The 16,092-nt window shown below is 34.1% G+C and overlaps 1 protein-coding gene across 5 annotated transcripts in view; it reads right to left on the minus strand.

The window, feature by feature from the left end:
- The window catches only part of LOC136833675 (zinc finger C2HC domain-containing protein 1C-like), a 183,544-nt gene that overhangs the window by 35,637 nt on the left and 131,815 nt on the right, over positions 1–16,092 (minus strand). For 3 of the 5 annotated variants that reach the window (XM_067095847.1, XM_067095846.1, XM_067095845.1), the window contains one exon: positions 15,746–15,837. In XM_067095847.1, the coding sequence (XP_066951948.1) occupies positions 15,746–15,823 (78 nt within the window). In that variant the 5' untranslated portion in view covers positions 15,824–15,837. Of the gene's footprint in view, positions 1–11,999; positions 12,329–15,745; positions 15,838–16,092 lie in introns of those variants that run through there. The other 2 variants (XM_067095850.1, XM_067095848.1) reach the window with 2 other exon arrangements.

Consider the following 16,092-nt stretch of genomic DNA (forward strand, 5'->3'; position numbering starts at 1 on the left):
GGATTTCGTTTCATTATTTTAATTGTTCCATCGCCTTTGTTTGTCTTATTTTTTTCTCTCATATTGTGTTACTTTCCCTACTGGATCCCTTTGTAGCATCATTTTTCCAGGGTTGTTGTTATCAATAATAATAATAATAATAATAATAATAATAATTATTATTATTATTAATAATATTATTAATTAATATGGCGATGGAGTGCACTACGTTGTGCTGGAACCCGGCGCTGCCCATTATGTCTCCCCTATCCTCCCGATCCCCTATCTACCCCGCCTCCACTGGGGCGGACAAACAGGTTTGCAGGAGGAGGATGGATGTGTCATGTCTCTCCTTCCCTCCCAATCTCCTACCTGCCCAGCCCCCACCCAGGGCGGACAAACAAGAAAGATCCACTCTGATTTTATTTTTATTATTATTATTATTATTATTATTATTATTATTATTATTATTATTATTATTATTATTATACCTGATAAATGGGGATACTAAAAATCTTATATCTTTAACAGTAGTATTTTCCTGAGCTTAAATGATAATTCTTTTAAGTCATTAACGAAAGTTCCACGTTCAACGAGACAGAAATTTCATGTGAAAACTCCCCATTAACCTACGCATATGTAAACATGAACGCTTATTCCTGAAGGTCAAATTACATAAAAAAAGAGTATAACAGCTTGTCAGGAATGTAAAGAATGAACTTCGTCTTCAATCCAAGGCCAATATATTAGTCAGGATGACATAGAAAACGAGGTCACGGATGAAGGTCAGGTGAGTAGGCTGGTAAGCTCTCGTACCTGTGCTTCAAAAGGGAATTGTCATTTTCATGACCTTCTCGGTAGGTAACGGGAATCGATTCCAGTAGCGTGCGGTCTCGCGCTGCCAGATGATCATTTGTCGATTGAAATTATGCATTTTATGTTATACAATTTATGCCATTCATTTTCCTGGTAATTGGCAGTTGACGAGAGAACTTTAAAAATGGCAGAATTGAGAGCTATGTCTTCGTTGGTTGCTTAAGGTGTGATTACGTAGTAACAGACTGAATAGCCAGGCTGGGGTTCATGCTGTGAGCGTGATTAGAAAGCATTCAATAGACGTTAACCTTGGGAAACGATGGCCCGAGGCCAGGCATTGGCTTTCGTATTTTCTTTAATTCTTTCTAAAACGACAGCGTCAAAATAAATCACTATCACTAAACGTAACTTTCGAGTTATTTCTCGCGAGAGATGAGGCGAAATTCTTTTCCATAAAAGAGACCGCAGACTGGAAATGGAATGGAATAAAAAATTTAAGCCAAAGGCCAAGCGCTGGGACCTATAAGATCATTCAGCGCTGAAATGGAAACTGAGATTAAAAAGGTCTGAAAGGTGTAAACAAGAGGAAAACTTTGCAGTTGCACTATGCAACAACTGTTAGGAAGGGTGGAGAGTAAGATGGAAAAGGAGAATATGAGCGGAGATGCAGTAAAGGGAATGGAAAGGGGTTGCAGCTAGGGACCGAAAGGACGCTATAAAGAACCTCAAGTAATGCCTACAGTGGTCCGCGTGAGGTGCACTGATGGCACTATTCCCCACCCATTACGTGGATGCAAGAGACCGTGCATCTTGTGTGACAGATTAACTGGTTATGATACAGTTTTTCTACGCTCGACTGTCAGTCTGAACCAGACGGAAGATATATTTAAACGGTAAACCACCAAAGGAAAATGTACTTAAACATATTCGTCCCTTATAAGGATTAAAATGGTTTTCTCGCGTTTTCACGTACGTCAACGAGATCTGATCGAGATGACGTCATTCACATCGATTTTACCATCAGTCTGTGAGGAAAGACTCATTGATGTCAGTTAATTCTGGTATGAAACGAGATTAAATTCTTACTTTATGAGTCTTTGTAAAAAAAAAAAAAAAAGACTTTCGACCCGAAGGCGGAAGTCTTGGCAGTCACATTTTTAGTTTTCTGTAAACGAAATATAATGATATGGCTATTTGCCTGTCCGTCCGCACTTTTTCTGTCCTTCCTCAAATCTTAAAAATTACTGAGGCTAGAGGGCTGAAAATTGGTATGTTGATCATCCACCCTCCAATCATCAAACATACCAAATTGCAGCCCTCTAGCCTCAGTAGTTTTTATTTTATTTAAGGTTAAAGTTAGCCATGATCGTGCGTTTGGCACCGGTATAGGTGCCAACAACACAACCCACCACCGGACCGTGGCTGAAAGTTTCATGGACTGCGGCAGAGAGTTTTACAGGCCGTGGCTGAGAGTTTCATACAGAAAACTCACGCTGTACAAAAAAACAAATTCGGCGCATTTTTTACGTGGTTCTTGTAGGAGCTGATTCATAGTTTATTGAAATCGATCACGGCAGAGTTTTCGGTGCTGACGCTGTCGAAAAAATGCCGATACTAATAACATAAATTGAAATTTTCTAGTAGTTGATACAGCTTTGTATTTACGATTACTATAAATTTCAGTTCTTGTTTTGGTAGACAACTAAATAATAATAATAATAATAATAATAATAATAATAATAATAATAATAATAATAATTATAATAATAATATTATTACTATTATTACTATAAGACTGCAGTTCATGTTTTGGCAAACAACTAAATATTTAATAATAATAATTATTATTATTAGACTATTAGTTCATGTTATTATTATTATTTATAACTAAATGTAATAATAATAATAATAATAATAATAATAATAATAATAATAATAATAATAATTATTATTATTATTATTATTATTATTATTATTATTATTATTATTATTATTATTATTTACAACACTCTCTAAGACTGCAGTTCATGTTTTGGCAAACAACTAAATAATAATAATAATAATAATAATAATAATAATAATATTATTATTATTATTATTATTATTATTATTATTATTATTATTAACACTAAGACTGCAGTTTGTTTTGGAAAACAACTAAATAATAATAATGCAATTAATAATTAATAATAATACTAAATAATAATAATAATAATAATAAACAACCCACAACCATCTCTGGGGTTTCTACGCTCCTTCACGGTATGAAAACCCCCAAGTCAGCTCCTCTAATGCAAACAAATCATTTCTGAGAAAACGAATGCTCACTGGGCCATCTGATCCAGTTCCCGAAATTCGATCTGAAATGACGCAACCTTGTAGGTCGTGAATAATCTACAAAGAAAGTTCTGTATTTCAGTTTCTGGGAGTCCGCGTCGATAACCTTTTCTGCAGTCATTATATTAAGGGTATTAATGTACAATTCATTTAATTATTCATCGAGATTAGCCCCACTATCGGGTTTGATAAAATTCATCAGTGTCGATATAACTGGTTCACCTAATGGTTATTTAAGGTGGAAGAAGATTCTCAGTAACTCAGTAACAAAATCGGATCAAAATTTCTGGTATTTCTGGTATTCATATATAGATATATATATGTATATATATATATATATATATATATATATATATATATATATATATATATATATATATATTATATATATATATATATATATATATATATATATATATATATATATATATATATGACTGTGAAATAATTTCTTTTAAAACAGAATTCCATCAAATATAAGGGAGCCCATAAAAAAGCCAAAATGTGGAAAATAAAGGCTATATTTCAGAGACCAAACTGTCTCTCTCCTCGGGCGAATAGATTTTCCTGAGGAAAGAGACAGTTTGGTCTCTGAAATATAGCCTTTATTTCCATTTTGGCATTTCTGTTGGCTCCCTTATATTTGACACACACACACACACACACACACACACACATATATATATATATATATATATATATATATATATATATATATATATATATATATATATATATATATATATATATATACATACACACACACACTAGGGTTTTGAATCACAAGCACAGTCCGGAATAAATGGGCAATGAACACATTTTCATGAAAACCCTTTGTACCCCTTATGACTTAGGCTCTTTTGCCTCAGTTACCAGGTAATTAACTTACAGCATGATGTCGCAACTACTGGGAAAATGGATATGGGGCTAGCAACCCCATCCCAAAGAACTAGCTGTGAAACGAAAGCAATACTTTCTAAAGCCATCCTATCTAAAACATATACATGTGTTCATTTTTGTGTATATGCAGCATGTTACAGAAGACATATGCGTGTTATTTTATCCACTTGTGAATCAGCACTTATATACTAAGGTATATATTTGTGTGAATGAATTTGCCAGGCTTTATATATATTAAAAGAAATTAAAACAATAAATTTGCCTGTTAAAAACAATAAATTTCCCAGAGAAATTAAGAAATAATTTTTTTAGAGAAATTGAAAAACAATACATTTGCCTGTCTTTAGAAAAATAAAGAAATAATTTTTCCAGGCTTTAGAGATATTAAAAAGTAACTTTTCCAGGCTTTAGAGAAATTAGAAAATTATAAATTTGCCAGGCTTTAGAGAAATTAAAAAATTATAAATTTGCCAGGCTTTAGAGAAATGGAAACATCAATAAATTTGCCAGGCTTTAGAGAAATTAAAATTAAACACATTGCCAGGCTTTAGGGAAATTAAAAAACAATACATTTGCCAGTCTTTAGAGAAATAAAAAATAATTTTTCCATGCTTTAGAGAAATTAAAAATAACATTTCAAGGGTTTAGAGAAATAAAAAAAAAAAAACAATAGATTTGACAGGCTTTAGAGAAACTAAAAAATTATAAATTTTCCAGGCTTTAGAGAAATTAAAAAACAATAAATTTGATTCAAGGGTTTAGAGAAATTAAAAAAACAATAAATTTGACAGGCTTTAGAGAAGTTTATAAATTATAAATTTACCAGGCTTTAGAGAAATTAAAAAACAATAAATTTGCCAGGCTTTAGAGAAATTAAAAAAACAATAATTGGACAGGCTTTAGAGGAACTTAAAAATTAATCAATTTTCCAGGCTCTAGAGAAATTAAAAATTTATAAATTTGCCAGGCTTTAGAGAAATTAAACATTAAATTTGCCAGGCTTTAGAGAAATTAAAAAACAATAAATTTGACAGGCTTTACAGAAACTGAGAAACAATACATTTGCCAGAATTTAGAGAAATTAAAAACAATAAATTTGCCAGGCTTGGGAGAAATTAAAAAACAGTAAATTTGCTAGGCTTTAGAGAATTAAAATACCATAAATTTGCCAGGGTTTGAGAAATTAAAAACAATAAATTTTCCAGGCTTCAGAGGAATTAAAAACAATAAATTTGCCAGTCTTTAGAGAAATAAAAAAACAATAAATATGCCAAGCTTTAAAGAAATAAAAAAAACACAAATTTTCCAGGCTTTAGAGAAATTACAAAAATAAATTTGCCAGGCTTTACGGAAATTAAAAGACAATATATTTGCCCTGCTTTATAGAAATTAAAAACAACAAATTTGCCAGGCTTTAGACAAAAAAACAATAAATTTGCCAGACTTTAGGTAAATTAAAAACAATAAATTTTCCAGTCTTTAGAGAAATTAAAAACAATAAATTTGCCAGGCTTTACGGAAATTAAAATACAAGATATTTGCCAGGTTTTAGAGAAATTTAAAAACAAATAAATTTGTCAGGCTTTAGAGAAACTAAAAAACATTAAATTTGTCAGGCTTTAGAGAAACTAAAAAACATTAGATTTGCCAGGGTTTAGAGAAATAAAAAAACAATAAATTTGCCAGGCTTTAGAGAAACTAAAAAACAATAAATTTACCAGGGTTTGGAGAAATAAAAAAACAATAAATTTGCCACGCTTTAGAAAAATTAAAAAACAAAAAATTTGCCACGCTTTAGATAAATTAAAAAACAACAAATTTGCCTGGGTTTAGAGAAAAAACAATAAATTTCCCAGGCTTTAGAGAAAAAATACAATAAATTTGCCGAGCTTTATAGAAATTAAAGTATGATAAATTTGCCACGCTTTATAGAAATTAAAGAACAATAAATTTGCCACGCTTTATACAAATTAAAAAAACAATAAATTTGCCAGGCTTTAGAGAAATAGTGCACGTAATTTGTGGCCAGGGTAACAAAATAAATATAGTGGAAAATTCTCCCTGAGTGATCGCGAGACTAGAAGCTCTTCTCGATCATGCCAAGCCAAACGATTTAGTCAAGTTAAAGCAATTAATGAATTAAACTTCTCGAGGAAAGAACTGAGCCCATAAAGTCTCAATTTAAATCACTGGTTTAAAAGGATGAATTTAATCTCGCATGAGTGGTTTAATGATCTATCCGCAGAATTTGTTTAAGTATAAAGTTCAACTTTAGAGGTGACTTCAATAGGAGTACTGTTTTTTCAAGGTATATCAAATAGATTGTCTAGAAGGATATACATTTCTAAATGATTTTAATATATTAAGTATATTGCAAGAATCAGGTCAAACAAAAATCTTTCTTATAATATAAAACAATGATGATAGATCATAAACTTTCTCAGCATTAGGTGTAGGCCTATGCGTCGCTTGAATGAAAAACAAAAAAATCAAGAAAATAATTCCACGACACTAAAGCCAAGACCATACGCTCGCAAGCAAACCAACATTTAAATAAATAAATGATCTGGTTCAACGTACCATGACTCTTAACGAACAAGACTTGTTCCTCCGATCCGTCTAGCACAGTTCATGGCGTTTTTAAAAGCTTTTCTTTTCCCCGTTGAGTCGTGGGAACTCAGCCGTTTATTATGTGTTAATCGTTATCCATTTTCATCTGTTACACTGCAATTTCAATATCCATAATATGAGACTTTCCTTAAAACTTTGATCTGCTGAAAGTCTGATTCTGTTTTACGCTTAGAATAGACTTAGGGCGAATGTCACTAGGAAGGAGGTCGGGCAAACTGGTTTGTACTGGTACCAGCAAAGAATTATTTCATTTATAATATATTTGTTACAGCGGCTAATGTGTGCCTAAGAAAAGTTCCATTACTGTATAACCAGATTATTATATATATATATATATATATATATATATATATATATATATATATATATATATATATATATATATATATATATATATATATGTATATATATATATATATGTGTATATACATACATATATACAAATGTGTGTATATGTGTGTGTACATATATGCATACAAATGTGTATATACATATATGTATATGTATAATATATGTGTATATATGTGTTTGTACATATATACATACATACATATATAATATATATATATATATATATATATATATATATATATATATATATATATATTTATATCATACAGTATATACCTATGTCTATATTTTGATAGACCTATATATCCTGATGAGTCAGAAATATATTTCTGTTCCACACGTGATTGTGTGTTGATTATATATATATATATATATATATATATATATATATATATATATATATATATATATATATATATATATATATATATATATATATATATATATATATATATATATATATATATATATATATATATATATATATATATATATATATATATATATATAATGTGAGTGTGCGGGTGTGTGTGCGTGGGTGTGTTGACGTCATTGTTACAATGTTCCAGTGTTAGATTTTATCAGTTTGAAAGGCAACATGTGAGGACCAGTGTCCCATTTCGTGTGCATGTTAGAACTTAATTTTAACTGCAGTTGGGCACTTTTAGATAAAAGAAAACTTTAAGTGTATTGGAATAAAAATCTGCAGAGTGCATTCCATGTGGCTTCTCGAACAACTTTATTTAAAGTTCTTGGGTTTCAGAAATTTTCATTTTGGGCAATCTTGTGTGTCGGAGCGAAATCTTTATAAATGCAGAAATACAGTCTCCATTTTTTTTCTGTCCGCCCTCAGGTTTTAAAAACTGGTGATGCTAGAGGGCTGCAAATTGGAATGTTGATCATCCACCCTCCAATCATCAAACATACCAAATCGCAGCCCTCTAGCCTCAGTAGTTTTTATTTTATTTAAGGTTAAAGTTAGCCATCATCGTGCATCGGACAACGATATAGGCCAGGCCACCACCGGGCCGTGGTTAAAGTTTCATGGTCGCTTCTCATACAGCTTTATACCGAGACCACCAAAAGATAGATCTGTTTTCGGTGGCCTTGGTTATACGCTGTACAGAAAACTGGATTGCCCTGGAAGAAACTTCGGCGCGTTTTTTACTAGCTTCATTTATGAATAGAAAGCAGCCCAAACTCTAATTTCGAAAATGTCACACAGGGAGATATTGGACCACCCAATAACCCAGACTATTTTTAGTTAAAACCTTATTGTTTATTGAATATTTCACTTGCTGAGTTATTCATAATAATCACAAGTTGAGTGAGACTACAGCTTACTTCAAAATAACATCCAGTTATCTGTCGTTTGTGTAAACGATCACGAAGTAGCATGTCGTATGAGTATTTGTAACCAAATGGCTATTTCCTTAATTGCCTGAATATTTTCGGGCACTTAGGACCATCCGAGGTCACTGGCCGAGGGAAAAACGGACAATGTCCTTGACGGCCACACTCAGATATGTGTATCAAATCATTCTAGACATGGATTGCGCGTGTATTACTCACCTTATACTGGTATTATCTATTAGAATATTTCAGAAAAAAAAATAGAAATCATAAACAATCTTCAATGCAAGGAAAAAATTCTTACCACTGACTCTTATATTTTCACGGGAAGAACGTGTCAGCTACCATGTAATGCTTCCACGTAATGTTTATGCGGGTATCAGTCAGCATGAATGCATAATGTTATTAGCCGGCAATGGTACATTCCTGTGATTGTTTGTTTTTCTCTGCCACAGATTTTTCTACATGCTTCCTTTTCAAAACAAGGCATCTCTTATGTGCCTTAGAAAACTATTCTTATTTCATACACATTTCCTGTCTCCTGCCTCTCTTGAGATATTGTCAATTTTTTGTGGTGTTCAAAATCATCTAAGAATATTTGACTGCCAGTGGGAACAACAGATTTTCACAGTTCTTGCAAATCATTGTGATTTCATGGCATTTATTTATATTCATGAAATTCCATATTTCATTAATATCTTCTAAAACTCAAACGTTCCCCAGTGCAACATCAAATTCCATAGGGGATCTAATTACCCATCGAAATTTTCAGTATCCTTTGACTTTCTGACATTCTTAGAAGATGCATTAAATTCTTCATGAATTTTAAAAATTACTTGTGGAAAATTCTTGTGGCTTGTCAACGTTTAGGTCATCAATGATATATCTATGTACGTCTTAGAACTGTATAGAAAACATGAAATTCTTTGTGGCTGTATGGTAATGATATAGTTAATAATAGTATCTTGGGTGTTATTTGAAACTCGAAAACAATTCCCGATAATACCTCGAGTCCTTTTAACGTCCTAGGCCTCAAGTTTCATTTCCTCCTAGGTCCTTCAGGCAAGTTCAACCACTCATCCATCCCTAATTCAAGGTCTTAAAATTGTCAAATGCTTGGGTTCGTCTTCCGATTAGGTGAAAGTTTTTGCAAGAGAAACCTACTGGCAATCTTCTGATCTGCCTTAGCTATTTCTGGGCATTCATATGCAGACTGAGGCTTTTAACACTGTTAAGGCTTTTCACAGGGCTTAGGCATATTGTCTCACTGATAAAGCTTCCTGCTGCTTAAGAAATATTTTCTAGTTTTTATCTTGTCTCGGTTATATCCCTCTGTGATTTTCTTCAGCTACCTTGGGTCTTCATCTATGATGGCGACTGTTTCTGTCTGAAGCTTCCGCTGAACCTTGTCCGGTTTTATCTGAAGTTAACAAAGTAAATTTAAGCAGGATCCTTATTAGGGAAGACTAAACGTACCAACAGAGTATCCAAAACGTAATCCCTTCCTGTTTCTTAGTTATGTTTTCCGAAGTGAGTGTTCTCTTGCAATCTGTGTATGTTACCTTCCTGCTTATCGGGACTTCGGCGTGCTTAGCGTCTAGGCTACGACCCTGGGTCTCTAGGACCCCGAAGGCGGGTAGTGCCCTCAGTGCACCTCACATGGTGCACTGTAGGCATTACTTCAGGGTCTTTGCAGCGTCCCTTCGACCCCTAGCTGCAACCCCTTTCATTTCTTTTACTGCACCTCCTTTCATATTCTCTTTCTTCCATCTTTTCCACCCTCTCTAACAATTGATTCATAGCGGAACAGCGAGGTTTTCCTCCTGTCACACCTTTCAAACCTTATTACTGTCAATTTCCTTCTCAGCGCTGAATGATCTCATAGGTCCCAGCGATTGGCCTTTGGCCTAAATTCTATATTCTTCTTCTCTGGGTTTCTAGGTGTCAAGTATCTTTGCTGCCTTCCCAGATTCTGGGTATGTTGAAAATAACCAGCTGTAGGCTAGATGCTACGATTCGAAACATGGGCATATCTTTATTTGGCTGTGTTCTACATCAGCGGAATCAGAGTACCACAGAATGCAAGGTATAAAGCCTATAGTTTTTCCTCTCTGTGTATATTGGGAAATAATTCAATATCTTTAGGAAAAGTACTAAAAATTAAAAAAAATAGCAACAGGTCCTATAAACCTTACATGGTAAGCCAAGTCCATTCGGGCTGAAATTACGTTTAATTTTTAAATATATTTTCTTAAAGGTTCCTGTAAAAATCTAATAAAGATTACGGTTAAGGCATTCACTAAGTTCTGCTTTTTATCATCAATAAAGTTCAGAAGCGCCTGGTCTGAATTTTCCTTTGTAATCAACACCTAAAATCTCGGTTTCTCCATTACCTTAGTTTTCCAATAACCCACTTTAAATTTTACTGTAGACCTATAACTAAGCATGTCTATGTGACACACAGCCTTCCACTTCCTCTCACGTGCTCGGAACAAGCTTTGGTTGATTAATCTATTCCGATACATTGCATTAGAGACGACAGTTCAATAACGGCGGGATTGTTGACCTCTAAAGAAAATATGCAGCGGGTTGTATGCAGTCTGCAAGGGAGACGATTTTTTTCCCCTATTGATTAAGTTTATCGTGTCACCTAATACAATAATGTAATATTTATGTACGTAAGAAATGCTGTCTCGTATTTTTAGCCCTGAAGTCACACCTCATTTGCTTTTTTACACTGTTTTTTTTTTTTTTTGTATACTAAACTATTGGTTTATTGATGGGCTGGATCTGGAGATTCGTCGAGCATTTGAGGTTTTTTGTTTTGCTTTTTCAAGTTGGTATTGACTGATATTTCGTGTAAGGATTTTTTTAAGCTTTTTTTAAAGTCCACGTTAAATCTCCCGGAATTCCTTTTCAGGTAAAGAGATCTATAATGTATGAATCATAATGAGGTGTGCTATGAGAATCAACTCTTTGTCACATATCCTTTTTTTGTTTGTTTGTTTGTTTATTGGAATTAACAGATTCTGCGCGATGAATAATTCTACCAACCCCAGTTCGAAAGATGTGATAGACAGTTCCTTCATTTCATTTCCAGTATTGGTTTCGTCTATTTCAGCTAGTAAAATATTAAAAATATTAGGCGGTCGATAAATTTATGATTCCATTACAAAGGACCGTTGTATTTACATTTTTAAAATAGAGATTATTGTAAAATTCATAAGGATATGTGTGCCATTTCCATTGATTTGAGTCCTGTTTCACTCAACACGTTTGAAAGATTAGGGACAGACACGGTGGGGCGTTTCATTCTAAGTACTGGCATTTTCACAAATGAGTCACTCGCTTTCCAAGAAAGTGCACACGTTCAATTTTTCTCCTAACTGATCGATGAAAATTTCTTTCACTTGTCTGAACGAAAAACCAAAAGAAACCGTCTGGAGTATTAATGCATTCTTGAGCATTCCACAAATAAAATGCACTCAGCAGTGATTGCGTATAACTTTTCCTCATCAATGCTACGAAGATGGAAAAAAACTGATGCAAAAATTCACTGAATAATGCAAAATCTCAGTGCACTGACTGCCCCTTCTTACACAGCCAAGAAACGAACGTACAACACATCTTACTTTTATCATGTCGAAATCGAGAACACAGGCAAGACCATCTCGAACCACTATAGTCTACATAACGAACAACCAAAACAGAGACACTCGAGTATTCACTTTTAAGGAATGAACAACGAACAGTTGTTGCTTCAGGAAATCTGGATCGGGTCTTCCACAGTCCTGTCTCCCACTCCACACAGCTAATTATATCTCCCTGTTCCGTTATACCTTCGTCAGTTCTCCAAGGTTGGCGTCTTGGAGTTGTGTTGTTACTGTTGCTGTAGTGATGCTAAGGGCAGACGGACGTACCTAAACACAACCTTACCCCGACGGTAACATACACAAGATACACAGACACATGGACCTGTGGGCCGATGGAGCTCGGTCTTTCACTCGACTCCGTCATGTTTCATTTTTCATCGTACAGTTTTCGATGAAAGTGAATTGATTTGTGGGCCAATAAAATTTATAAAATTAATGATTCCTTACAAAATTTAATAATGTCCATTCGGTGGCGTTACTTTTGTACTGAATAAATGTCTTTCACAATAGAAATTATAGCCGAATATGTCTTTTTGATCGTTCATTTTCGCAACTTCTTCGCTCCCCAACTCGATGCGCGCGCACCATTTGTCCCTTTGTTTTTGTAGTTTCCATGGCAACCCGAGCGGCATTCCAGTGACATACTTGACTATATCCGTCATCGAATAAATTCAAATGAATGAGCTCTTAAAGAGTCGTTTTACTCAGAAAAGACTATCTGAAATGCCAGACTGTACGCAAAGAGAGCGGTTAGTTTCAAACTAATCCAGATTAAGTTCATACAGCTGTGAAACGTGACATTTGCAAACTTGAGTTGGATGTGAAATGAGTCTAATGATAGTCTGAACAGTAAAACAGTGACTTTATTACTTCAGTGTATTATTTAGCATTTGAGTTCCATATGAATAGTGGAATATAGTCACTGAACTAAGGTAATCGCTGAGATACTGACTGGAAGCATCCATAAAATCTGTTTTCATTGGAATATCGATTGGAATTACTCTTTCTCCGTTCATTTAGTAGTGCTTACGGAACATTTCCGTTTTTTTTTTTTTTAAGCCTTCGTTCTTTCCAAGTGTTTAAATATGAAGCTGGTGCACTTTTTGCATCGTTTAGAATTTGTTGCAGGGTTTCATTTCATTAAAAAAAGTCAATAACTTCATACCTAGTCACAGACAAACCCACGCAACTCGTGACGATAAACGCGCTCTCTCTCTCTCTCTCTCTCTCTCTCTCTCTCTCTCTCTCTCTCTCTCTCTCTCTCTCTCTCTCTCTCTCTCTCTCTCTCGAATATCCTGTTCCTGTGTTACTGACTCTTACTGAACTTTTTGTCATCCCATGAGGTGAAGAAATATTGACCTCAACAGACGCCCTAGGAAATATACATTTATTCAGTCACGTGTTTACTGGATATATCTGCTTTTATCACTTTTGACTTGAGAATAGAAAAAAAAAATATGTAAATAAAAAAAGGAACATCGAAAAATTTAATCATTCCATTCCAGTTTCCATGACTGCATTTGTTTCGGGAAAATGTTCAACATTTTTTCTAACACTTCAGTTCATACGCGTTGCAACAGATTGTTACGACCTTGGAATATGTCCTTTGTCAAGCACGCATCGTTTGTTATCACGATATATTTTATTAGCTCTCCCGTTTCTTCCTACTGTATAGTTAACGTAGAAACACATCTTGCATTTTTAATTTTGAGACTAATCGTTATCCCTCAAGACTTGTAATTTGCAAATTAAGTACAAGTCTGTTCTCCTATTCCCAACGTGAATGTTTATATACACATTCCTCTGTTTCACGAGAGAGAGAGAGAGAGAGAGAGAGAGAGAGATTTAGATCAAGGAAGAGAGAGAAAAAGCCTGAGAGAGAACATTTCAAAGAATATCTTTAAATCACATTTACTTTATCAATGGAAGGTACAAAAAAGTCCGTGCGAAAATAATTAAAAAGGAATAAATATAAAATCAAATGAAGGATTTAAATTTTCATGTCGAGATGTCTTCTCCGTTAACTACTTAAATTCCACGCTTCCCCATTTCGAAATAGTAGGATAAAAAATCAAGTTTAACTATAGATCCCGTAAGCAGTTTTTCCCCATTTATTCAGTGTATTTAAATCAATCAGTCAATTAATGATATGTAGTTACGATGAAATTTATCGTTTTTGTATAATTTAATAAGCTCATTTCGAACTCATTTATGCATAAATTTTTAAATATATATTGGTTTCAGCTTAATTCCTATAAAAATGCAGTAGTCTTTATTTATGAGATAGTATCCCTTATAAATTAATGTCAGTTTTCTATTGAGCTTTGAGCTTGTACGTTTTCTATTTTGGACGTTAAATTTTATCTAAGACTTAAAAAAAATGTTACAAACCAGCATTTCCTTAGTTTTTCCTAATAGAACAGAGACATGAAAAAAAAAAAAAACTCATGACCTAGTTTTTACTAAAAGAGCAGAAATATTAAAACTAATAAGCTTTGCTTCTGAAAAGCAGGTGCAATCCTCGCGCAGACTGTAAATTTTAATGTCTTATTTATTTCCATTCTTCTGGTATTGCCTAGGGCAGACATAGCATCTAGCCTAAGGTTTTAGAGACTAAAACAAGGAAAGGAAGCGCAACAACAGAATGAAGTCAACGTAAATTTATTATAGAAGAAATCAGGCGTAGTTAGAGCTACAGTGAAAATGGAGGTTCTCAAAGATACGTGAATTTGAAAATTGGGGCAGTTTCACTTCATTTGACTTATCTTGTCATAATACCTCCCCTGGAACAATAATTTTTCTTTGGCCTATTTCACCTATTCCCATTAGCAATCTTTTTTTTTTTATTCATTTCCTTATAAAGAAAAAGGTTCTTTCTGCTGAAAAATTAGTTTTCTCATACGTTAATTGTACGATCACTTCTCCAAGTGTTTACAACAGGGTTGTTTGAGAAGGGCCTACAATCTATTTCGACATCAAACAAAGATAGTATTCCCTTATCTTTCATTTAATATTAATAGGGGCTTATTCGCGCTGATTTTTCACAACATGGAACAGCTGAAAATCGGGAAGTTTCCATTTTGCTAATGTCTTTTAAGCTATCCTGGATGTATAAAGTAGAAAGAGTTCAGTATTTTTGGTATCGCCCTTATAAATTATCAGCCAGTCTCGGCACCATGGTAAAGGAGCATTATTGAAACGTTACAATCAAGCTCTTCTTAAAGAATAACAGACTGCATACCTGGAACTTGTTTATGGAAGTAGATGCCAGACGGGTATTAAGAGACCACCTGAGAGGAGGAGGAGGAACAGAATGAGAATGAGGAAGAGGAGGAGGAGGAGGAGGAACAGAATGAGAATGAGAAAGAGGAGGAGGATGAGGAGCAGAATGAGGAAAAGGAGGAGGAGGATGAGGAACAGAATGAGAATGAGGAGGAGGAGGAACAGAATAAATGAGGAAAAGGAGGAGGAGGATGAGGAACAGAATGAGAATGAGGAGGAGGAGGAACAGAATAAATGAGGAAAAGGAGGAGGAAGAGGAACAGAATGAGAATGAGGAAGACGAGGAACAGAATGAGGATGAGGAAGACGAGGAACAGAATGAGAATGAGGAAGAGGAGGAACAGAATGAGAATGAGGAGGGGAATTCTCACCTTTCGTCTTAAAGAACAGAGACCGGAATAAGCTAAAATAAAACAAACATAAGACTGTTCTCCATTTCTCACCTGCATCATGGCCAGTCGGGAGGTTCCATTGTTGGAGGACATGCTGTTACCAGGTAAAGGGGCTCCAAGAGTTGCCATCACACCAGCCTCCTCTGTAAAGGAGAAAAGAGAGAAAGAATCATTTATTTGTACAAATGTAAAGTAAATGTAAGGCCTGAGCTGAGATTGTTGTCTATCATCCTTTCAGAGCATTTACTGATTTCCTTCTTTTGGTGCAGTGTATTATTGTAATTCTGTATTGTAAGTTTGAAGTTATTGCGATTTTCTGTTTAATTTTGGATTCATTGCAGTTCCGTATTGTAGTATTGCTGATTTATAACTGTTATTCTGTACAGGAATTCTGGAAT

Source organism: Macrobrachium rosenbergii, chromosome 52 (genome assembly GCF_040412425.1).
Source record: "Macrobrachium rosenbergii isolate ZJJX-2024 chromosome 52, ASM4041242v1, whole genome shotgun sequence".
In the NCBI taxonomy this organism is placed as follows: domain Eukaryota; kingdom Metazoa; phylum Arthropoda; class Malacostraca; order Decapoda; family Palaemonidae; genus Macrobrachium; species Macrobrachium rosenbergii.